The sequence below is a fragment of the Carassius auratus genome, chromosome 14 (assembly GCF_003368295.1).
Source record: "Carassius auratus strain Wakin chromosome 14, ASM336829v1, whole genome shotgun sequence".
Classification (NCBI taxonomy): domain Eukaryota; kingdom Metazoa; phylum Chordata; class Actinopteri; order Cypriniformes; family Cyprinidae; genus Carassius; species Carassius auratus.
In genome coordinates this window covers 28,874,454-28,901,748 of record NC_039256.1, presented here as the reverse complement: position 1 = coordinate 28,901,748, position 27,295 = coordinate 28,874,454, and the positions used below count along the sequence as shown (strand labels likewise).

General features: G+C 36.2%; 1 protein-coding gene across 3 annotated transcripts in view; it reads right to left on the bottom strand.

Annotated features, from left to right (window-relative positions):
- LOC113114240 (protocadherin-11 X-linked) overlaps positions 1-27,295 on the bottom strand; it is a 179,363-nt gene that overhangs the window by 103,115 nt on the left and 48,953 nt on the right. For all 3 annotated transcript variants that reach the window (XM_026281097.1, XM_026281098.1, XM_026281099.1), the window contains one exon: positions 25,099-25,140. In XM_026281097.1, the coding sequence (XP_026136882.1) occupies positions 25,099-25,140 (42 nt within the window). The remainder of the gene's footprint in view (positions 1-25,098; positions 25,141-27,295) is intronic.

The window sequence follows — 27,295 nt, the reverse complement described above, 5'->3', positions numbered from 1 at the left end:
TGTAACCTGGTGAGCTAACAGGTTTAGATGAAGAGAAGACTGTATTTTGTGGGCTTTGGTTTTCCATACATCACAAAGGATCAAATCAGGTTGCTGCGCTACCAAAAGTCACTTGTGGCCAGGGGCATTCATGGTCTGCGTGTTAGTAGACAAACCTTTGACATGTATGAGGGCAAACGGTTATATTGATTCATGTTAACAACTTAAAATGTCAAATATTGTTAAAGGATCAAAAAGGTTAATTGATTAACTGCGCCCCTAGCACTGCCAAAAACGGTATTTGTTTATTTAGGTGCAATATTTTGGTTGAAGATGATTTGATCTATCTATCTATCTATCTATCTATCTATCTATCTATCTATCTATCTATCTATCTATCTATCTATCTATCTATCTATCTATCTATCTATCTATCTATCTATCTATCTATCTATCTATCTATCTATCTATCTATCTATCCATCCATCCATCCATCCATCCATCCATCCATCCATCCTTCCATCCATCCATCCATCCTTCCATCCATCCTTCCATCCATCCATCCAGACCCTTCATAGTATTATAGTTCTGTATGAGAAAGCCTGTCAGAATAACGTATCAAAGTTTGATTTAGCATCTGGGTTGTACTCAAACAATGCATCTGCCGTGCCACATAAAACCGTGTATATTCATAACATAACAGCGACGGAGCAATAACACCTTGTATCCTCTTCTCATTTTTCAATCTTTGTTTTCTGAGAATGAATTTACTTTCTGATCTCTCTACAGCTCGACTGTTCCAGTACAGCAGAATCCAGCGTATTATGCCTGATGATGAAACATCGTCCCGATAAATCCCAAACAGGACATGCAGCAGTAAACCCAAAACCCCCTCACCGCCGTCATACCCGTGTTCTTCTTCTTCTTTTTTTTCCTTGATTATTACAAAAGGAACAATAGAGACTATGTATTAACAGCATGTTGAGATTTATTTGTCTTTGGCTGCACCACCCAGTGATAGACACAAATCCTTAATCCTCCCCCAAGATAATAACTATGTAATCCTCATTCCCAGATGGAGCTGTTTCAGAAAAGACAGTGCTAGCCAACACCATGTCTGTCCAAGATCAAGAGAGGTGAGCTCATTAAAATACAGAGCAATTAAAAAAATAAATAAAAAAAGTCGGCCATTGCCAGTCGCAACACATAAACAATATTATCATATTTCCCTCCATATCCGTAATTGTGGAACAGTGAAAAACGAACCTACCGAGCACTCCAGCATCACCTCGGCCCCCTGTTCGACGACCCACACACTCTGCAAGCGTAATGAGCGCGCTCCCTGTATCTCTCCATCCTGATGAAAGCTGATGTGAGAGGTGCTTGGCTTGATTCATTTGCTTGACATTATTCAACATTGTAATTAAGAGTCTTGCATCAACACTGCAGCGCACTGATTGTTTTCTGCATCTCGCCGGCTAATAAAATCTGGTTGATTGTTATGCAAATCCATTTAAATAACGAAGATAATCAAAAGACTAAGAGCGAACGCATCACAAATGTTACCAAAAGTGGGTGTCTTCTGATTCCAGGAGTCTATTAAACGCTGTTTGGGAAGTAAATAGTTTTCCCACACCACTGACGCGGTCCATCATCCTCACATAGCTTTCACTTGCTTTTTTTTTTCTGTTCCATTCAACAAGGGCATATTAAATTGAACAAAAGTGCTAAAAGTGATAGCAAAGACATCTATAATATTACAAAAGGTTTTTATTTAAAATTAATGCTGTTCTTTTGAGCTTACATTCAGCCATGAATCAATTTTTCCTCTATTTGATCCAGAGATGTTGATCTGTAATTTTATATACAAATACATAAATATAAAATTTTAATTCACTACCTTTCAAAACAATACACTACCTGTTGGGATCAGCAAAAATTGTTTTATTATTATTTTAATTTGATTTAATTTGATAAAAGTACTTAGATTAATACTTTTATTCAACAATTTGAACAAAAGACATTAAAAATAACAACCCAACTAAATGGTTTGGTGTCATCAACATCAATTTCATCAAAGAATGTAAAAAAAAAAAAAAAAAAAAAAAAAAAAGATTTAGCAGCACAACTTTTTTTACCATTGATAAAAAAAATGAGCACTAAACCTGAATATTAGAGTGATTTCTGAAAGATCATGATTCATGTGACACTAAAGCAATGTTATTTAGTATGTTAAGATACTTTTATAATTTGTGTTAATATTTATTTTTAAGTTATATTTTTAAAATATATTTTCAGCTTCAATGTTCATTTTTGTTAAAGTTCTGGAACATTTTTTTTTTATTTTTATTTTTATTTTGTAATTCATCTCGATTTTGTTGTTTTTAAGTATGTTTATATAATTTTATTCTTATTTCAGTTTTAGTTATTTTATTACATAAAATATTACATTAAAACATCAAGTGAAAATGAAAATGTTGACCAGGAAACAAGCTGAATTAAAATAAGATGATATATTTTGTTTCATTTTAGAAACCATTTATTTTATTTCAAGTAATGACTGTATTAGTAGTAGTAGTTGTAGTATTTATATCTATATTTTTTCATCAATTTATTTATTTATTTTTAAATAAATATTATATTACATTTTTACAAAGTTACATTTTAAAATATATTCAAAAAGAAAAGTTATTTTAAATTGTAATGATATTTGTAATAATGTATTTTTGATCAAATAAATGCAGCCTTGTTGATCATAAGAGTCTTTTCTCTCATCAGAACAAGGCATGTAAGAGTCTATTAAACGGCATCTGGAAAGTAAACAGTTTCCACACACCACTCAAGCAGTCCATCCAGAAGATTTCCACGTGCCTTCTGCTTGCCCCAGGCGACAGGACGCCTCTCTGCCTCGCTTTTCACGCTTGCAACCCCACACGGTCGCTGGATGTGAAGGAGGGCTGTCGGTTGGCCAAAACGAGCGCCTCTCCCTGCGAGGCAACCGCTGCCAACTGCAGGCTCCCGGCCATCCCTCCCCACCTTCCATACAAGCACCCCGGGGACTGACTGAGAGGAGAATGGCGAACAAGCCGTGCCCACCCATGTGCCATTGTCTACAGGGAGGCCGGCTTGGAGCCCTTGGCTGCGAGTACAGAGTGCTGCACTGGAGTGCTCATTACGGCTCTGTAGGGACTGTACTCCAGGGTATCCAGTGTGTAGCTGAGGAGCTCATTATGGAAGGCTGCCTCCGAGCCTTTGCACCTAGAGGCATAGAGCCTAGAGAAGAGCTAGGAAAGAGGAGGGCTGCCAGATCAAACTTAATCAGAGCCACCTGTAGTCAGAACTGCCTCCTCCTCCTCCTCCTCATCATCATCCTCATCTTTGCTGGTGTAATTACAGCAATCACTTTTATTTCTTCAGCAAGGCAGAGGCCAGAGGCTTAATGAGGACTTGTCAGTCCGGATCCCCCGATGAAGATTTTAAACAGAATGTATAATGCCAATTATGCTTTTAGCATGACATATTCCCTCAGTTCTCCTGTTTATAGAGTATTTGATGGGATTTGGCTGGAATATTTTCACAACTCGATCCCACAGTTGACACTTCAAAGGGAAATATTAAGTGACAAATAAATAAATAAGACATCAGCAGAAGAGTAAATGGAGAGGCGTTTCAGTATTGTGAGAATGGGTTTGATGAAAGAATCAATTAGAGCAAGATAAAATGGTTTTAACTTCAAATAATGAGGTTTTTGTATTTATTTGCATTATTATTATTTATATATAGGAAGTTTCTTATATTCATCAAGGCTGCATTTATTTGAACAAAAATACAGTAGAATTAATATTTTGAAAAATATAAAAATTTGTATAATATAAAAAAAAAAAAAAAACATCCTTTTTTGTTTTACATGATCTTTCAAAAATAATTTGATGGTTAAGAAACATTTCTTCTTATTATTATCCATGTTAAACAGTCAAACATTTTTTTTTCATGATTCTTTTGTAGCATTATACATTTCTCAATTTCAACGTGTCCTTCCTAAATTAATTTATATATATAAAATAATAATAATAATAATAATAATTTTAATGAATGAATAAAAGCTAGTGTATTACAACGTATTAAACAAGCTATATAGTTATTTATCCATTTTGGTATAGAGAAATTACATTTTAATTGTAATTACATGCCATTTCCATGTAAAAATAAATATATCTATAAAATATCTCCTTTGACACTCAAAGTCTACCAGGTGTTTTTATCATCACGGAGCCCATCAAAAATGCCACATAACTCCTTCTGTCATAATTTCGTCACATTAAGACATTGATAGATTGAAAAAGTTCCAAGGTTTTTTTTCTTCTTTCTCTCCTCTTTTGCTCTCTGCAGGTTCTGCACAGACAGTTTGCAATGTTCAGGTGGGATTAATGAAAACAGTGTGATGTGATTTGCATAACTGAATTGCCTCTGTGATTTCTCCTTCCTTGCACACCTCCCCTTAGGTATTGAAACATTTTGAAACATTCTTTGAAACAAACTGTCAAACGGCTGTCTACTTACAAGGAATACAAAGAGCTCGCTGAGCAACAGTACGGCAGTCTGACATGCTGAATCTGAGGATACGCTTCCCTACCTCAGAATAGACTTTAGCTTAAAATCATGCCGGTCTAATGCAGAATTAGTTTTGGAAAATGCATATTTAATATAGTTCACAGAGAGTGTTTGTTTAGCAACTGTATAGGATGGATGGGTTTTGTGACAACTAAGAAAATGTTTATGTCACAGCATCTACATTGCATCTGATGATGAGGACAGATCCATGCATGTCATGCATTTCCTGTGCCAAACCAAATGCAGAAGTGCCTGGGTACACCAGGGTGCAAATAAGTGGGGCATTGGGGGGTGGGGGGGTTCTGTCTGACCCCACTCATTAGATCTTAAATTCTCATAATGGACATACACACTCAATGTTGGGGGTTAAGAGGGGCTTGAAAAGCACATTTTCATTTATGCATTAAGCAGCAGTGTTGGGGAAAGTTACTTTTGAAGTTAATGCATTACAGTATTGCATTACTCCCTACAAAAGTAACGATGTGTTACTACGTTACTTTTTATAGAAAGTAATGTATTTCATTACTTTTGCGTTACTTTTTCTCATCTTATCTGGCCTTGCTTGATTATTTCTAATATAAAAAAAAGTTACTTTTTTAGCAAATGTAAAAGCCCTTTCACACCAAAAGTGAAGTTAATTATCCCCTGGTGGAAGGAGATTTAGCTTTTAATATGAATGCTAAATAATGTCTTTAATTATTGCAGGTTTGCACGAGTTTGTGCAAGTGAAATGAGAGGGTGAAGGTTTTGGAAAAGCCATATTTCACATTACAATAAATCACTAAATTTAGTACAATTAGTATATCATTCTATTAAATTATATTACTCTATTCCTCTTAATATGGGTCATACTTTTGATGCAATAATGTTATAATGCCTGAACACTGAACATTTTACATAAGAATATAGACAAGAGATATTTTCTTGAAACTGAGTCTTGTATATAAATGGAATTGTGTTTCAGGAATACATTTGCCACACATTTGAATGATGATACTCACCCAGTGTGTTGCTGAAAGCAATCTGTTAAAATCTCTTAAATTTGTCATTTGTAGGAGATGCGTATTTTAGTTTTTTTTTTTCTTGCAATGAGTAACAGTGGAAAAACTCCCACAAAAGTTAAATTACAAATCATAATTCTTTCAAATTCATGAGATAAACCTCCACAGTCTGTTTCCCAAAAATTATTCAGAGAAACTCTGTTAATTATTACATATATATGGATATGAAAGATCAGCAGGGAACATGCTTGAACAGACGTGTAAGCACAAAACAGTAGAGAAAAATAGCACTTTCCAGGTTTTTTAGTGATTAGAGTGCCTTCCTACAGCAAGAGAACAAGTATTGAGTTGGAGAGGTCAGGTTACGTGCAGAGAGAGAAAGATAGAGAGAGGGAGGGAGGGAGGGAGGGAGGGAGAGAGAGGAAGCAGCACACAATGCAGCCTATTTCTTTTTTTTTTTTTTTTTTTTTTAGAAATAGAAATGATAAATTTAATGAATATAAATTCAAAAGAACATTTGAAATAGAAAAATTCTGGAACATTATAAATGTTTTATTTATTTATTTTTGACAAATTTAATGCATTCTTGCTGAAAAAATATTCCTGAAAAGACCCCATGTTTTTAATCAGTATATCAAATCCACATGCATATCAAATTAAGTCTGATTGATTGAGTTTATGCCACATCATGTGAAATTTGACATACATTAACATGATTGCAAACCAATTTATAAATCTGATGTAATATTACACGTTTTTAGCTCACACTGTTTTCTGTCTTTTATACTTCTTTACAGACTTTCAAATCCTACAGTCAGATCGGAAGGATTGTGGTCATGTATGATTGTGATATCACCATTGTAGCTCTTTTCTAATTGGTTAAACTAATGGTGTTACAAGTCACTGCATGTTACAACATTTCCTAGTCTTCCCTACGGAAACTCTCAAATGCTAAAGAAAAAACTAAATATGTCTTCCTGAGTCTATTTCCCACATTGTTTTCTGATGTAACAACTCGAAACGCCATACAATATTTTATGCATAACTTCTGTATTTCCCTGGGCAGTTTTTTTACGTACTCATTGTGTGCCTAAAAAGGAAATTCATAAAAATATACTTTCTAAATAACATATGGTACTTGTTTTGGGACTTCCCAAGCAATGGGATGTTTTGGTGCATCCCTAACCCCACGCCAAAATTTGCCCTGCTGCAAAAGTCACTGTATAATGTTATATATGTTACACACACACACACGCACACACACACACACACATATATATATATATATATATATATATATATATATATTATACAAAGTGATATATTCATACATTATACAATTAATGAATAGATAGCAGGACAACAGTTTTCAACATTGATAATGATTTTAAATGTATAACTATAATAATAATAATAAAATTCAGCCTTTCTGCAAGCATTATGTAAAAAAAAAAAAAAAAAAAAAAAAAAACAAGGTATCGATCTCGATTTTTCTGCACAGTACCGAGTGTATCTGTGTGTCATGTAAGTGCATATTTAAATGTGTTACCTGCTCCCAGTGGAGGTGTTACTTATTCTAATACGACATTTTACAAAAATGTTAGCAGACTACGAAAATATTCAAAAGTATGTAAATGTATTCCTCCTCAAACATTGTTCCACATGTCCTCATTACGTCCGCTTTGAGAAGATCCCACACCTGCCACACGACAAACTGCGGATAATAGATGCTTGTAAATAGGCCCGATCTGACAAAGATGACACAAACTCTCAGGGTATCTCAGGTAGCTTTGCCCTGTCTCCTAATGACACTCCCACAGCATCCAAATATCATACGCTCACGGGAGAACACTGAATTCCACAAATAAAGCACACAATCCAGTTATTGTACTCTTGAAATGCACCAGAATTAAAACAAAGGCATTCTTAAAAATTTTTTGAGTGGAATCAACAAACACATTAATTACAGCAGTCTAATAAATGAGTCTGCATTGGTGTCGCCCACATAGCACACCAGGCAAAGGCAGAACTCACTGTTTCAAAGCGTCTGTGCACTAAAAAGCTACAATGTCTCCTACATGTGTTGGAAAAAGTAGGTTCAAAAGGAGCTTTCCTTCTTTTTTTCCCCCTCCTACAAGAATAGAAAGATGAAGATACACAAAGCATTGGTTGCTCTCTCTATTCTCTCCATGCTAAAGGAGCTTAGCACATTTTGTTTTGCGTTTAGCCTGCAGTGAGGAGGCAAAAGGTTGACATGAAGTGAAAAAATGTAAAAACAGATGCTTTTTTTACTTGCTAAGAAACATTGTACTTGCAACCTTTTCATGGTCATGAATGGGGAAGTGATTCCCTAGAGTCTGACTGACAGTCACATTTGATAGCTCCCTCTCCTGCTTTCTCTGTTGCTGTGAGAGGCAGCATTAGTTGCCTCGCAGTGCTGCGTGGGAGTCCCTTTAAAAATGGCATGTAATATCTTATCAACTCCCCAACTCTGGAGTTCAGACCATCGGCTGATGCCATTGCACTGCTGTAAACATCATAAACATCACGTGGCGGCTCACCTGCAAGCCATGATTAACGTCCGATGCAAATATAGTTACAGGCAAAACAAACTGTCAATATTTCTAACGTGACTGCGTTTTGCATGCATCAACCGGCATTATTTTGCATTGCCATTTGCATGGGGGGAACAAATGGAGGGTGGCGAGAAACAACTGCGCTTTTTCCATGAGGAAGCTCGATGCACCAACAAAGACCTTCATTGACTTAGGCTGAATTCAGGTCAGCTCCTGACACGTTTCTAGACAGATGGTTTGCTCAAAGCTCTTGGTGACCCTAGCAGGGCACCGGGACATGACGTATCAAAGAATCGAGCATTTACAAGTGAAATCAACGAGCTGAGAAGATTATCCACGCCGTGTTTTTCACAAAAGAAGACAGGGCTTAATCTAGGAGAGCATTATGTTCATGAAATGATGTGTGACCAACAGCAATAATAATAATTCAGTAGACCTAAGACTCTTTAGACAAACTAATGCTGCTTAACCTAACATTTTCACCAGCAAAAACACCTCACACACACCAAAAACAATCTGCTGAAACCCCATAACACTTAAGAAATTAGTGTTATCTGCTAAACAGAGGTATTAAATGAAACTCTGGATAAATCAGGCTGTCGGCCACGGCTAGCAGTCCTATAAAACAAGATTCCCTCGGCCTGATGTCATGGCGCAGCAGTACCAACAGTCATTATCATTACTGTTTTATTAAGGCAGTGTATGCTATAGCTAACTCTCCTTCCTGCCATTGCTGTGGAAGTTGATGGGGAGCAGAGGGAGGGATTTCTGCCTTAATTTGGGTCAGCGAGCGGCCCGCGTGGAACAGAGTGACAGACCCCTGCTGGATTGAATCGGCAAAACGCATATGTTTAATCGCTATCCGCTCAAAATAATTGGCCTAATTATTCACAATACAGAAACGCAATGGTTTGTCAACTCAGGCCCGCAAAGACTTTACTCAGACACAAACATTAAAGGTGCATTTAGTGAGATGGAAGCCACCTGTCAGGCTGACAGGTTAGGGCCTAATTGCTTTGAATGCGAGTACATGCAAATGCTTTGTGGCGAAGAGAGGAGAAAGCTCGGCGGCCACTGGGGAGAGGCAGGGAGTCAGGCTGTAGCCCACAGACAAAGAGCGAATGGAGACAGGCGCCACAAACAAGGAGCCAACAAGTATTCCTCACCGCACATTTCATAGCGACAAATTTGTGCGCTTAGCAAATACGACGTAAAACAGATCGGAAACATCATGATGTCCAGATTCTACATGGTGTTGGTGCTGGTGGTTCTTTTGAGCAGGGTTCATTTAACGATTCCATATGTAAGAAGCACTTATGTCTGTGGAACGGATCGAAGATAACATTGCCTGAATGTTCATTATGCGGTAATTGGGAACACGTACCGTTCAGACGCATATAGTCTGTTCGAGTCATTTAAATACCATTTAGAGAAGCAAAGGGGTTTACATATGCTATATTGTACTATTGTTAAATATTCATCTCACTTTATGCTTAACTGGTTACGTTAATAGAATTCCAATTCAATTTATTCAAATGCTGATCAATGGCATGCAATGATTGGACTTGATGCATTATGGATTTTAATGAAACATACTTGCCGTACAGCTGTATGGCGTAAGGTTAACGGTCCCGATAGGTACCCCCCCCCCCCCCCAAAGAAACATTCCTTTTCTCACTTCACAATGAACAACACCTGAAAAGTGCTATGTTTTTGCCTGTGAAAAAATAATTACTTCCCCTTGTTGTTAACCCCCACTTAGGATGTTTTTATTGAAAGGATTGTGACGGCATATTTTTGGCTCTGTTTAGAGACAAGGACAGAACAAAGTTTCATTAGAAACATGAAAATATTGTCAAGCTGTTAGACTATAATTGTCTCCGCTGTTTTGCATATTATCCTCATGTCCAGTAATTGGCTTCATAAGTGCAATATACTCCGAACCATCTACAAAACCATAATTCACTTGATTAAATCCACATCATAAGATGCCACCTCAGTAGTAAGTCACTTTTAGATGCACATTTTTTTTTTAATAGTATTTTAAATTTATGTTTTATATATATATATATATATATATATATATATATATATATATATATATATATATATATATATATATATATATATATATATATATATATATATATATATTGGTAGCATTTAGTTTATATATACTATATGCTCAAAATATGTATAATACAACTAATTGTGTGGGTGGAATATTGCATATTTATTCAGGTCAGGTCAGGTCAGTCTAGGGCCAGTGTGTGTTGATATTTAAAAACTTTAATGAATAACAAAATAAAACGAAGAAAAAAAATAATATATCATCTAGGAGAGAAAGCTGATCAGTTAAAGGGTTTTTTATGACCAACAGTTAAACAGATGTGGAGTATTTGAACAAAGACTGTTGCTGTGCTAAACTTGACCTGTTAATTCTCTGTTAGAACATACTACATCCGTGTTGTGTAATTCAACAATAATGTGCAAAAACTGGTTATTAGGTGATGCCATCTTTTCATGCGCAGTGAAAATATAGTCACCGATATCTAGCGTATAAGTCACATAAATAACAATAATTGACTGTAAAATAAATAAGTAAACAAATGCTTCCAGCATGTAATACTATCCAAGCGGTTACAGATATTTTAACGTTGTAGTATAACTCCAGTAATGAGAATACCCGCTAATATGCTTCTAGACGTTGACTGGCAAAACACTTGCAAAGATGAAGCATGAGTGTTGGAAAAAAAAAAACTGTTGGAAAATCACTTAGTCGTCAATAAAAGATCCCAGCTGGAAATGGATGTAAAAGCTGTAAAGATGCACTTGCCTTCAACACAGCTTGAGCCACAGCCAACCATTTTAGCTGGCGCCATCCGTCTCCCCCCAGGTAATGCAATTAGGTGCCACTAATATATCGAGATGCTCTTCAAACCGCTAAACATCAGACAATAATAACCCGTGACAGCGCTCAAGAACCTCCATCGAAAAAAGGTATTTTTGATCGTCTCAATTGATTGAACCGGGGAACATGCTACTTTTAAAGAATTCCTAACACAATGCAAAGACCTTGCAGAAAGACGGATGATGTTACTAGGCAACCATCCCATGCGCCAACATATACACACTACAGCCAATCAACTGTCTCACAACTGTTGTTATTTGAAAAGCATTAAAGATTTAACAGCAGAGGGCTAAGACTTCGACCAAAATACCAACTCAAAATCCGGCCAATCAAATGAACAGGTATCATTCTCCATAAGACTCACAGATGCTTTTCAGCCGTTTAGACTTCAGCAGAGCCGCTGACAACAGGCCATGAGAAGAGAATCACAATGAGTAAGGCAGGAGTTCATATTCAGGGCAAGAAAGAGAAGCCGTTAGAATAGCAGACCTGATAGACCTTAGCACATTGGTTTGCAAGCTGCCAAATGAGAGGCCCTCGGGCCATTATCTGAGAGAAATATGCAGCATTCAATTTGTTTCAGAAGGAGAAAAACCTGACACTGTAATTTAATATGATAATGTCATACTAAAGTCCCTTTAAGGCAAGTCAATCTACTCGCCAGCCATTTTGGTAACACCTCAGCAGCTATTTTCTTGGTAATAGAAACACAAAAACGACGCCTGGGATGTTTTTCAAAATTACCAGAACTGTTTATAAAGATTATATATAAAAAATAAAATAAACATATATAAAACACTAAAAGGCAATTGACTTTTTCACCTCAAAGGCGTGACTTCCATTGCTACATTCTGAGTGTCACGATTTCTACCATTATTTTTTTTCAGTTTTGCCATCACTTGAATAAATTACATTTTAAACTATGTAATGTTTGAGTATATATTAAAATAGCAATTTTGAATCGTAGTAATATAATCTTTCATTATACAGTACAGACCAAAAGTTTAGACACACCTTCTCATTTAAAGAATTTTCTTTATTTTCGTGACTATGAAAATTGTAGATTCACACTGAAGGCATCAAAACTATGAATTAACACATGTGGAATTATATATGGAATTATATACATAAAAAAAAGTCTGAAACAACTGAAAACATGTCATATTCTAAGTTCTTCAAAGTAGCCACCTTTTGCTTTGATTACTGCTTTGCACACTCTTGGCATTCTCTTGATGAGCTTCAAGAGGTAGTCACCTGAAATGGTCTTCCAACAGTCTTGAAGGAGTTCCCCGAGAGATGTTTAGCACTTGTTGGCCCTTTTGCCTTCGGTCTGCGGTCCAGCTCACCCCTAAACCATCTCGATTTGGGTTCAGGTCCGGTGACTGTGGAGGCCAGGTCATCTGGAGCAGCACCCCATTACTCTCCTTCTTGGTCAAATAGCCCTTGATGCCTTCAGTGTGACTCCACAATTTTCATAGTCATGAAAATAAAGAAAACTCTTTGAATGAGAAGGTGTGTCCAAACTTTTGGTCTGTACTGTATATATAAATATAGAACAACACGCTTCTTTTTACTCAAGACCTCAGTATATAGGAAATATTTTCATGTGGTATGTTTGAGGGTCTCATTGTTCTTTAAGAAATAATGGAATGGCTGACAAGTGTGTGAGTTTGTGAACAGTGGCACCACGTGCTTTAGAGAGTTAAAATGCAGCTGGGAGTTGAAGTGTCTAATCTAACATTAAGCTGGTAAGTGGTTATCAGTCCCAACACTTATCATGAGCCAAGCACTTTAGTGTTCTCTAAAGAAAGTGTGGAAAAAATAATGAGAGTGACATGTCGAAATTCTTCTGAGCCATCAAGCAATTCATTAAATGGAGATTCAGAATGTAACTGACGCATTCATTAGGAGTTGCATACAGATTTAGGCTTCGTAGATGATGTATATGTGAACGCCGGAACCAATGGGAAGCCCGGTGCTTCCTTTTCCGCTTTCTCTCTGTATGATTCGAATTATGGCATCGCCTCAGGAGCATTCGCTCAGACACGCGAGAGCGAGCAAGAGCCAGCGTTCATAGAAACAGCATAATCTCGAGTTAAATCTTTTTACTTGAAGGATTAACTGGAATATCAAAGAGCAGAATGCAATATCACTAAACAAGGGGATAGGGAAGGCAGATAACAGTTGTGAATTCAGCCAGAAGCAAGAATCTGCTCCCTTGTTCTCTTCTCCCGCAGGCAACTTCAGGGTGAGTCTTATAAAGGATTACCCCCGTCAAATAATGCTCTTTTCTCCTCAACATTGTATGCCTCTTTAAACACAAATTGATGCATCAGATATTCATGGATGGGCGGAAATCTGTGACAGAAAAACGTTTCCCTTGACTTACATTTTCTGACAAATACCACCTCATAAACAATATTTACATAAAATATCTGTACCCCTTCTGGAAATACTGTGCTTCAAGCTATGGACTTGAAAAAATAAAAAAATTAAAAAAAATAACTCCTATAAAACATGCTTTTCTCTGGAACTGATATTTCTCATATATAATTGTCAGCTCACTGTCCAACAGTCAATATACAAATCAACCTTCATGTACAAATAATTACATTTTAAACCTCTGGAATAAAAATCTTTGATCATTTTACGGACACTTTTTGTTGGTGTAAATGAATGAATGAATGAATGAATGAATGAATGAATGAGTGAAAATAAGGGTAAGGGTGAAACAATATAATTTTTTAAAATGCAATTAAAGTCATTAACACAACTGATGAAGTCATAGTAAAATGTTCAGTTTTTTTTATAATGGCTAAAAAAATAATAATTCAACAACTGAAACTCAAGAGAAACACTCTTAAATCGGTGTTGTTTGTTTGGATGGTTGTGACTCATCTTCTTTCCATTATTCAATGGCAATGAGCTGTATTGGCTTCAGCTTTGTTTCATCAAGGCAATGCAGCAAAGTCTCGACTTTGTTGGGCACATTAGGATTGTCATCCATACTTTGAGAGAACTCAACACTTAATTATGTGTTAATTATGCAAGCTGTAAAGAGACCAACATATCTAGTAATTATCGTTCTGAGTTGCCAAAAAACAAGTGATCACAGACTTTGATGCCAGTCATTATTTTCCTTTTAAGATGGTCACCACACATCGATTTCACAGAGTTTGGTGGAGATCAATTGGCTTCATTCAATCCCAGACTCATTGAAGGGGGCGGGGTGTCACTAGAATCAGCCGGGTCAGTGATTAAAACATGATTGTATTAATCTTGTCCTGCATACAACAAAAGTGCATGCCGCCTCTGTGTTGTCTAATGGCTAAGCTCTACTTTATTCAGAGCAATAGGCTTCTCCTTTAGACTGGCTTTTTGTTTAAGAGGGAGACTTTAATCAGTGTTCTTTTGGTTTGGTTTGATCAGATTAGACAAAAAAAAAAAAAAAAAAAAAAAAAAAAAAAGCTCGGACATCTAACCATTCTAACAAATGAGCTAATATACCTTTTTTTAAATTTTCTTTGAAATCAATATTTCTCATCTAATCTCTTCTGTGACATTACTTTTAAAATGAAAATTCCAGCAGTGAATTAAAGGATTAGTTCAACTAAAACTGAATTCAAAAACTCTTGGGAACATAAAAAACGTTTTGAATAATGTACTGGTCACTCTTTTTCATAAACTATATTCTAAATCTTCAGAAGCCATACAATAGCTTCAACTAATATATATTTTAAGATTAAAGACTGGTGCAATGACTGCTGAAAGTATATATATATATATATATATATATATATATATATATATATATATATATATATATATAAAAAAAATTATATATATATAATCAAATAAATGCAGCCATGATGAGAATAATAAAATAAATAAATACAAATAAAAATACTAATCCAAACTGAATGGTGGTGTATATGCAGTACACATTATTTTGGGCCTTGACTGTCCAAGTTGTCATTGAGTTTTATATTATTATTTATTTTTATTTCTTTTATTTTTTGGAACAACATGAGGGTGAATAAACTATTCCCTTAAGTAGGACATCAGGCCAGGCCAGAAAGCTTGTTCACCTCTGGTTTTACACCTCTGAGGTTTGAGTTGCAATACTTTCAGCTGCTAATAAATTCTCTAGCTTCAGCCGCCTCATGCTTTTATTTGCCAGAGCATTGATCTCCGACTGGATTGTAGATCACAAAGCGTTATCGTTCCTCCATTCTTCACAATGTGGCACCAATACATTAAAGTACACTGCCACCGCCAGATTAGGGGTAAAGTAAAGACTTGTGTCAAAGTTTTATGTGCATATCGCTTCTCTATGGGAGCTTAACATTAAAAGAAATATCACGTCTATCTCTAGCAGTAAACAACGATACAAAGACAGCAGTCCACAGCAGGCAGCTTAACCTTGGCAACACTAAAACTGTAAAAGTATTTTGCTGTATTGGGCATTGTAGTTTATTTATTTATTTATGATTTAGTCTGGACTTTTTCCAAAGTGCAAAAGTATACTTCTGCGATCGACATTAGATTTTCGATGTCAGAGTTACTTAAAATCACATGACCAGTTGCTGCAATGAAATAGACTAGTTTTCGAGTTCAAAGCATCTTGATTCAAACCTAAAATTCCTGTCCTGCATTTTTAGCGGGCAGTTTAACGGCGGCAGCATCTACTGTTAATGTTACAAGCGCACTTGTCGCAGGTTGATTAAGGAAACAGTTTCAATTCTGAAAACCTAATTGCATGTCCATTACCTCACTTTAAACATGGGCATTAATATAAGACTAAAACGGCAAATTGTTGATTATAAAGGCTGCTTTGTCTGGCTTTGAAGTTGCAGAAAGCACGGCTCCTTTCACAGCCAGAGATGTTTCATTATTCATGCATTTTAATTCATTTCAGGAGGCCTAGCCAACTAACCAGTTTATATGAAGTGACAGAAAGACTGAGTCAGATTAAATTATCCTCCTCATGTGATTTGCTGCCTTCAGAACCCCTCCTCCCTCCAGGTTCCCCTCCCACCGCACTGCCTTTCCATCAACAGCTTCTGTGTCTGAACCGTGCCCAGTCACACGTCTTTGTTTTAACTCTCCAAGCCTCAAGCGCATGCAAATGAATTTGGCACTTGACGTTTGAAGCATAAGATGAAGAAAAATTCCCCAAGTGCAAAATCAAATAGATAAGAGGCAGGATTCCTCACTTTGTGGGAAATGTGTGTTTTGACTTGCTCTGTCTTTCTTGTCTTCCCTTTAGACTTAAGCAGTCAAGGACAGCTGGTTTTGAAGACACTTAATTTTCAATATCCAATTGCATTTGCAGATTTACGGCATCAATATAATATGTCCGGTCTAAGCAGAGTAACACTTTATTTTCACGACAGGAATATATTATATAAAGAAATATTATTTTATAAAGAAACCAACTAGATATATATATATATATATACACACACTTTTTTTTGAATAAATACAAAGTAGAATCTTACTGACACCAATTTTTAAAACAGTGGTGTATATAAATAAGCAGTTCGAGAGCAAGGGAGACTGAACTTGAACTGATTGCATGAATGTAACATTATTATGGAGTGCTTTCGACACAATATGCATTTCCATAGTAACAGTGATTTCTCTGATTGTTGGATTGTCTTCATGATCTGTGATTGCTCTTCATGATTATGAGTAGTGTGGTTCTTCATTGTATATCTGACAATAAAACTATTTCTTGTAGAAGTTTAATTTAAAGCATACAGACCTTGGTCTCAACTTTTTCTTTATGATCTCATACCATTTATACCGTACATTATTGTTAAAAATCAATTGCTCTATGGTGAAAATAATTGGAATTTTTACTTCCACCACCAGTCTATTGTGTCTTTTTAATGCTGAATTCCAGCAGCATAAAAGAAGTTGTTTGGAACTTAACTCTGAGCTCTTTAGATTGAAACCTTTAGACTGAAACATTGTGATTGCAGAAAAATAACCCACACAATTATTTTCAAATAATTCCCATTACCTATTCAGTCTTGCATGATACATAACTTACCTCTGATCAATGTTTTATATAAACCTTACAAATAAAGTTATATCCTCCTATCATATGCCACGCAAAAATCAATCATTGGATGTTGCTGTAGTTCTAGAAACCCAGCTGGAGATAAAATCTTCATAATCTAGCATAGATGTTGTTTCAGTTTTCCTTTGAAAAATTGCTTATGCACAAGAGATGTATTACGCCGTAATGAAACGGCATGCAAATTTAAAGGAAACCTCCATTATTTTTGAAAATAGGCACATTTTTAAACTCCCCTAGAGTTAAACAGTTGAGTTTTATTTTAAGACTTGACTGTTCTGTAGTTACATCGTATGCTAACACAGAGAGAAAATGAAAAGTTGTGATTTTCTAGGTCGATATGGCTGGGAACTCTACTCTCTTTCCGCCATAATAATCAAGGAACTTTGCTGCTGTACCAAGGATGCAGCAGGTGCAATGCTATTATGCAATTTAGGCTACCTTAGCTGGGGACTATTTTCAGGCACTGTGTAATATCATTGATTATTATGCCAGAATGAGAGTAGAGCTCCCAGCCATATCATCCTAGAAAATCGCAACTTTTCATTTTCTGTCAGTCTTGGTATACGATGCAACTAGAGAAGAGTCAAGTCTTATATAGAAAAAAAAAATATTGAAACTCTTTGGTCATTTTTGAGCGAGATGCTAACCGTCTAATCAGATTCAATGATCTATGCTAAGCTACATCTAAAGTGCCACCGCCAGACCCGGAGATCGACTGAATGGATTCGAAAACGGTAAAACTTAACTGTTTAACTCTAGGGGAATTTGGAAAATGAGCCTGTTTTCAAAAAATGGTGGAGTGTTCCTTTAAGAAAATTATGCATAATCATTTATCATTCTGGTCTTAAGTTAATCAAATCTCACAGCATGGGAAAGCATTTTAAATAGAAGCCTTAAAAATGTAAGTACCTTTATAGGAATTACTGTTCATCCATACACGAGCAACCGCCGACGTCAATAAATTGTCCTACATCGCCAGCAGCGGCAGTGAAAAAGTGCAAGAGTCATCTGTTATACTACACCATGCCACCACACAATATTGGTCAGCTGCGACAGGACACTTTACAGTAAAAAAAGGCTGACTTTGACGACCCGATAGGGCACAGCAAGGAGATGAATTGAGAGTAAACTCTGTGTTGAAACTCATAAATCTCACATTACAGGCCATATTCAGCTGGGAACATTCAGCATGAGCTGCAGCCCAGTGTCTTTTTTCATGAGTAGCCATCTTACTAATTACTCGACATGCCGGTTTTAGCACTGTGGTCATGACTGAATGCTTGTCCTTGGTAAGTTAGCAAGCCAAATATGCTTTAAAAATTCCCCGGCGAGTATTATCAAGCCGTCAGAAAGTAGACAGGCCAAAAAGAAAAGCAACCGCTACAGGACGCCTCGAGTGCCTCGGCATCGCCTCGCCCCCGCCGTTCAGCCGAGGTCTGATGTTTGCATTGTGACAAGAACTACAAAAGACTCCCCGATGAATTCAAGCTGTGGTCGATGTGTGCAGAGGGTCAAGAAAATGTGGTATGTCTGGGTGACCTTAATCACACACAGGTTCAGACGGACTCCGGTTTCACTTGTGGGCCTTATTTCAGGTCACTGCCTCAAAGTCAAAGGAGGGCACAGTCATTATTCCCAGCAGGAGAACCCAATCATCCACACAAAGAAATGAGCTCTGTTCTCACAATGCGCTCAAGTGTTGTCCATCTCCCTGGGCCGAACACATGTATTCACTGTACGTGCTAATCTATGAAGTGAATTGGCCGTAAGGAATGTGTCCTGGTCTGCTCGGTGGTGCCTCAACACAAAGCAGATTTACAACCCATCAAACAGCATCGCTACTGAACCAACATCAAAACAGTGTCTGGAAAATAGACTATATTAGTCATATGGTGCATTATGGTTTGCTATTATGGCTAGACGCTCTGTCTGCTGTGCCTGTTATTGACATTTTGCATGCAATAAATCTATTACGTTATACAGATTATATGTTCTCTCAGTGGTATTACTTCTAGGAGGACTTCATGTGGTTTAAATGGGTAAGTGTTACAATTCAGAACCATTTAAATGGCAGCCAAACTAAGCTCTTTAGTATTCGTACATAAAGTGTGGATCAGGCATATATACACTTATTTATACTTGGATATAAACATATGGAAAGCATCTAAATTATTAATCTTAAATGAAATGTTTACAAGTAACACATTGCACATTGGACTACACAGAATATCAAATTTTATGGGATGTAAGAAAGAAAGAAAAAAATATATAGATACTATATATATATATATATATATATATATATATATATATATATATATATATACACACACACACACACACACACACACACACACACACACACGCACACACACTAAAAAAAATATGGTTCTTTATATTTAATAAAGGTTCTATTTAGAACCGTAGAATCTTGAAGAACCCTTTCATGCTGAAATGGTTCTTTGTGTAAGGATTCTTCATTCCCGCCTGTAACTGTCAAAGCTCCTCATTACTGATTTTCTGGAGCTCAGTGATCCAACTACTCAGACTGTCAACACACTCTCAACAGGTAAATTATTTCATTCTTTAGTTTAAATACACATTTAACTTTAAAATTGTAACTGGCTTACAAACAAGCATGTTCTTTTCTCTCTCTCGTTTTTTTTTTTTTTTTTTTTTTTTTTTTTGTGGTCAGATGTAAGCTGAGGATACTTCTTTCCACTTCTCCGCTAAGTAACAGAGACATTGAATTTATAATAATAATAAAAAAAAATATATATATTTTTTTACCTAATTAGACACTAGAACACTCTATTTCTGTTCTAACTACTTATTTTCATTTTCATTTTTTAAATAATAATAATAATTGACCCTCTAACACTTGCTGTCTATTCTATTTATTTTCTACCTACTTTTTATTCTGTTTATTTACTATATATAAAAAAACGCTGCTATGTGTACTGCGTTAGACTAACTAGGACTTGTCACAACACTTATAAATTGTTGCTCTTTTGTCATGTTGATTGCTTCTATTGTCCTCATTTGTAAGTCGCTTTGGACAAAAGCATCTGCTAAATGATTAAATGTAATGTAATTATCACTTGAGTTTATTCATCACTTTTTTTCTTTTAACAATGAGAAGGGCTCACATTCTGTCCATTTTTGCTTCCTCTCTAACATCTCTAAATTCAATTGTAAACGTCCCACAAACTCATCCTCCACAGAGAACTGCCACTCAGTCACATTGAAATGATGGACTTAAAGGCATCATAGAGTATTGTGAAGATATTTCACTGGAATTTAATCTTCATCACATCGTTTTTATGTTTTTATTTTGTGTTTTACTTCTTTATGTATTTACTTAAATGTAAACTGTTGTTAAGAGCACTGACATTTTTGTTACAATTTCACGTCAATAAAAAAGTACCTAATTCACACAATATGTTGTTGCTGCTGTTATTGTTGTTGATTTTTCCCCTGAATTACTGATTTTTTGGACTTCAGCCATCCAACTACACTCTGCCAACACACTCTCGACAGGTAAATGATTTCTTTCTTAACGCCTATTTTAACTTATAATATACAGTATATATATATAGATATATATACTGTATATTATAAGTCAAACTATACTATAAACCACACTATATTCTGTAGCTATGGGATCAACCTGAACTGTTGTTCCTGTAAATACTGCGGCTGTGCTTCTGTAAACTCTTGTAGTCTTGATTTAGAGCTATCAGGCAGAGAATCAAGTTAGACAGAGCTGCCAGTCCACAGGCACTCGCCAATGCTTAATTAGTACAGAATGACTCCCTCATCTTCATTGGAGTGTGACATGTGCTGAAGAAAGACTGCGAGTGATTGCATGAACATCCCTCATTGATTATATAATTCAGTACGACGGCTTTGTTGTGTCACCAATGTCTCTTTACACCTGAGGTCCCTGCCACGCAAACAAACAGAAAACAAGCACAGCAAATACTCCGCACTTAAAGCTTGACAGCACTTTAGTCAGACTTCAAACTACGTGTGACTGCAGCAAAATGACGATCTGCTCTGGTGAAGGCTGAGGTGAATACATTTCATCTCATGAGATCTAACCAGCCAAAAAACATCACAAATACCCACGGCGTTGGCAGGAATCACATGCAATAATCCATTTACCTGATCTATCAAAGGTAGACTTCACATGTTCAGCTAATGAATCAGTTATGACTCCCAGTCTGATTGTTTCAGAGCGTTTTAGCGTTTCGCTTGATCGCATGAGCTCAGCTGTTGATTTTAAGGGACAGTGGCTCAATGTTTTAGGGGAGGAATAACAATATCTGTCCATGTGCCTGGTTTCCGCATATTGAGATTTATCATGCCCACCATCCATAGCACTCCAAAGGCTTCGCCCCATGCAGACAGATTGCAGAACAGCCAAAGCCCATTTGCATTTAAACATGGCAGGATTGAAAAAATAAAAAGCGATATGAAAGTACACGGCTCACAAAAGAGAATACTACTTACTCTTTCATCTGACGATAAAGCAATGTAAAAAATAAATAAAAGACACATTTGGAACAGCAATGACCATATGAGTTAGTTACGCCTTTATGCGATGCCAAAGCATCAGTGAGCTTTGAAACAAAAGCAAGCGCTTTGGTCTGGTCTTGTGATTTTGTTCTTTGTTAAAGTTTCGAAATACGATCCAAGGCGTTCCGTTCAAATATCGAAATCTCGAACGCTTTGAAAGGAGCGCTTTAGGTGTATTTAGAGAAGTGCTTGGCTTGAAAAGGCATTTGTTTCATTTTAGCAATGAAAAACCATTCTAAAAAATGTTTTATAAAGGAGCGCAAGACTGCAGCCGAGGAAAGTCATTTATCTTTTAGCACCTCTTTGTCCTATTTATTTAGAAAATATATACAATTTTTCAAGCAGCCATCGTGTGTGACAAAAGCCACTACTGTTAGATGGAAGGAGGCAAAGAGTTGGGCAAGGTATTAAACAATACAGTAGCTTTCAAAGTGCTTACTAGGCAAGCGGCAGGCATCCGAAGGCATGCGGGGTCTACAGGGCAGCTCTCTGGGGCCGACAATCTGTACGAACAGTATGTTTCCAGCTCCTGCTCGCGTTCCCCTAAACAGCAGGCTCTCCTCTCTTACATTCGACTGCCTGCAGCCAAATTTAATATAATGAACGCATAATGGCACACACACTATCCTATAATGAAATCTTCTCGGGCCTGTTTTGCAATGTAATACCAAGCTGACATTTTGTTGACATTCCAGATCAGGATTTTTCACTCGAGTCCAAAGCAACACAAAGTTTGGATGCCATAAATATGTAATGATCCATACTATGAAAAGCGAACTTAAAAATAGCCAGCTTTCTGCCCTGATATTGACATTTTATAATAACCTCTGCCAGCAAGTTAACTCTGGAAGAATGTCAATACAAGCTTGCATAGTTCTAATTTTTTTTTTGTCTCCTGGAAACTTTGCAGTCTGTCCGCTCTTGTTTAGCGTCCTCTGAATGCGTCTAGCCGCCTGCTGGAGATGCATGTTAAATCAAGAGCACCGGCCATTCAATCTGGTCCCTGATCACATGTTTTTGTCCAATTAAAAAGGAAGGCTAATTGAATTAAATTCCATTTTGCCTTTATTCGTTTTTTTTTTTTTTTTTTTTTCAGTCTAGCACCGGTTCACCTTTAAAAGTGCATTAAACGGTCTCCTGGCTACGTGACGTCCAGACGTCATCCACTCTTGTTGATCAGAGCTGTAATGAGTCTGATGCAGACTAATTAGAGAAATATGTCCCAGCTACACTTGTTGTCCATCCCTTAGTGGTGAGAAGGCTAAAAAGTAGGGAAGCATAACTGAAAGGTTCAATGTAGCGGCGTTGAATGGATTCGCTCCTCTACTGACCTTCTCTAAAAATCTCATAATTTTGAGAGAGAAAAAAAAAAAGCAGGATTGTGCAAAGCTGAGGACATGGCATTTTAAACAATTCTGAGATTATATTCTGTCTTTAAATCTCTGTACACATCTCTTTTTTTTCCTCAGAATGAAAAAAAAAAAAATTGTCAGAGTTCAAAATCTGTGACAGAAATGGTATTTTATAAAAAGTAAATTTCACAGAAAAAAAAAAAAAAAACATTTTAAAAGTTTGAGGTTGGTATTCTTATTTTTTTAAAGAGAAACTTTTATTTAGCAAGGAAACATTAAATTGATCACATTTGTAAAGACATTTATACTGTTTTCAAAAGAATAAATGATTCAAGTAAATGTTGTTATTTTGATTTATATATTCATCAATTAATAAAAACTTATCAGTTTCTACAAAACAAATTATAATAATAATAATAATAATAATACAGCACAATTTTTTTAAACATTAATAACAATTAATGCAAATCAGCATATTAGAATGATTTCTGTGGGATCATGTGACACTGAAAAAAAAATTATATATATATATATATATATATATATATATATATATATATATATATATATATATATATATATATATATATATATATATATATATATATATATATATATACATAATGTTATCATAAATGGTAATCATATTTGACAATTTTATTGTTTTTACTGAATTATTGTTCATACAAATACAGCATTGGTGAACATACTAGAATTATTACAAAAACATTCTGACCCCAAACTTCTGAACTGTATTGTTTGTCATTATTCTTTTTTTTTTTTAGGATTGTGCAAAAAATCTAATGTGACTTTTATGCACATCTTGTCAGTAAAGGCGCTCCTGTGATTAGTAGTGTAGGGTTGCCAGGTTTTCAAATCAAAACCTGCCCAATTACTTCTCAAACCTAGCCCAATCGCGTTTCGTTCTGGGTGATAAAATATTTTTTTTTTTGGCAGGGTTCCCTTTTTAGGGGCTAAACATCACGTTATATGTTTTGGGGTCGCTTCGACCCGTGGACATGAAAAACAACCGTAGACTTGGCACTGGTACACCTGGCAACAAAGGAGAGGGACAGCTCTGTTGAGGGGCTTTTATAAAGTCAACAAAGTAACAATGGCTCGGAGCAAATCGCTTGTCCATTGTGTGGTCAAACATTGTTCGGAGCAGGGTTCAAAAGCCTGCCCTAATTGGGTCTCACCCTAGAGACGTCTACTCCATGTCAGCTATGTAGTGTAAACTCTGCGGCAGAGTGAAGCGGAGAGTGTCTGAGGCTCAGTGATTAGCACCCTGCCCAGTTAATTTTAGCAAGGTTTGGAACAGGACTAATCAGGAATTAAGAGTCGGCATCCACCCTAAACCGCCTTCTTTACGCCGTCACAGGGGATCCTTTCAGGATGGAAAAAAGGCAATTGTCTGCTGTCTCCGATTATCCCCAGGAAAGCCTATAATCTGGCTGACAGTACTTAAGGAGTCAAGCAGCAAAATAAACAACATTGATTATCATCCACTGTTCTTTTTTCCCCTTATTTATTTATTTTTTGTCCTGTAGATGGATGAGCAAGTTTGGTGGCTCCAACCCCTCCTTCATACCATCTGCTTAAGCAAATATCAAGGCTGGGTAAATACCCCTGAATCTTCTGTCCAAACCAGATTACTAGCTATTCTAAGACGGGGCTGGGCTCTTATCGTCCTTCAATCTCTTTTACGAGTGCAAATTAAGAAATCTGTGCTGGATTACCTGGATTACAGTGGCTCTGAACAGTGTCTTTAAATCAACGCCTCCCAACCCGACTTTAGCCGATCTTCTGCTTACCTACTTAGGAAAGATCTCGTGTAAATGTCCTACAACATTCAGCTGGTCATCTGTTCCACGCGACAGCGTTTCCTAGACATAATAAGCTCTGAAGATGGAAGAACTGCTTTTCTATGGCAAATCAGCAGATGTATTTATCACTTATAGTTGACCCATATATGAAAATTCTGTCATTATTTACTCACCTTCAGGTTGTTCCAAATTGTACGGATTTCTTTGAACAGTGGCTGTTCAAAGAGAAAGAGAGAGAGAGAAAAAGAGAGATATTTTGAAGAATGTTCATTCTGGTATTTTCCATACACTTTAAAAAGTTTTTATTTGTTTTCTTCTTACGCTAAAGATTATTATTAATATAAGAATATTATTAATGACTTTCTACTTGCAAACTATGTGTAATTCAAAACATTTTGAAGTCATAAAATCTTTCTAATTCGTTGTGAAATGTATAAGCAATGTCTGAGTCAAAAATGTTTCAAAAGCACATTTCTTACAGTGTAAAATATAAGCCATCTGAGTTTTATTTATTTATTTATTTGTACAGTTGTAACACACAGAAAATATTTTAAAAAAGGAAAAATGTGTCCTTTTGTGTTGCAATCATAAGAGTTTTGAGAGACATATGGGTGATTAATATATATTACACTAATATCACATAAACCAAGGGTTGCACTGTATATTACATGGCAAAGTATTTCGTAAAGCAGCACTAACATGATTTCCTCGGCTGCAGTCTTGCGCTCCTTTATGAAACATTTTTTAGAATGATTTTTCATTGCTAAAATGAAATAAATGCTTTTTCAAGCCAAGCACTTTTCTAAATACACCTAAAGAATGTTGGTAACCATTTGGTGACCTTTGACCTCCGTTGTAAAATATGTTGTTTTATGTTCCACAAAAGAAAGTAAGTCATTAGGTTTGGAATGACATGAAGATGATTAAATGATGGCAATATTGATTTTGGGTGAACTGTCCCCTTTCAACATACATGGGAAACCTTAATAATGTCATGCCTTTTCTAAATAAATAAATCTCATGAAACAATGTGTTTCGTAGCAGCGCAAAGACGTGACACACAAAAGTTCCCTTGCTAGAACGACTATGCAGGCAATATGAAAACAAGCTCTGGAAATTGAATTCTGATCCCTTGTTTTAAAAGAATGTATTTCTAACACAGCGTCCTCCTGAAGATTAGTGTACAACAACGTTCTTCAATTGAATTTTGAAAGCATTTAATCAGACAGCGGTGTATTTATTTTGTAATAATAAGCCTATACAACCTGCCAATCCTCGACAAACAAGAAGGACAATCATGTTTAAAAGCAATTCCTAATCTCCTGAAAAGCAACAAAAAGCTATATGGCTGCAGGGATCCATTTAGGACAATCCTGTCTGCATTTGAATGCATTTCGAATGTGAGAAACAGACTTTCTAATTGACAAAACACAAAAAGCTCAGTTTGACACTGAAAGACACTTGTGCATACATACAGAACCACAATCCACATCCTTAATCAGTGACATTAATATCAGCCATCTCAGAGCAATTGTATGCAAATGCATGCAGCCTAAAAATATTAATCACTGTGTGGCTTGTGAATATTTATACTATTGTACTTTTAACCAATGGGCACAATTTAACAAGCCACAGCGACAACCGGTGTCTTTGAGCACCCCTTCGATTTTTGAACACACAAATGTTAAAATACAAAATAATAATAATAATAAAAGCATGATTGAATTATTCAGTTTGGCAGAGATTTGGCAGCAGGAGCGTGCAGCACTGCCTTGAGTGCAAATAACAGAGACCATCTTCCTGTTTCCTCCACTGGTGCACTGAAATGCATAAATAGCACTACATAGAGATAATCAGCAAACCCGTTGGGACTTGGACACAATATTCTCAGTCTGCAGTAATTCCCTGGTGTACCTGATCATTTATAACGACGGATGACTCTCCTGTACCCTCAAACCCCGGCCCCATTCTGCCCCTCTCTGTGTGTGATGTAATACTGAGGACACAGGATATGATCGATATGAATTATAAATACGATCTCAAGACATATGTTTTGTTGCACTTTCTCAGCAATCTGATCCTTAGTCTGTCCTCCCCGAGATACATTTTGTCATTCTAAAGTCCAGGCGATTTATTAATTCATGAGGTCTCTATGGTGCATTACTCTCATAGTCAGCACCTGCCGGAGAGGTACTTTCATAGGCATTCAGACTCAAGTAATGCAATTCCTCACTGGTTTTACTTTCATTGTGGTGTGCCTGGCAGTGCAGCTTGTTTCCAATCATCAAGTTTCCTTAAATTAATCCAAATTAAATGCGACTCTTTAGTTATTTTTAGATATAATTTATGTATTTATGCATTTGTTCTTCC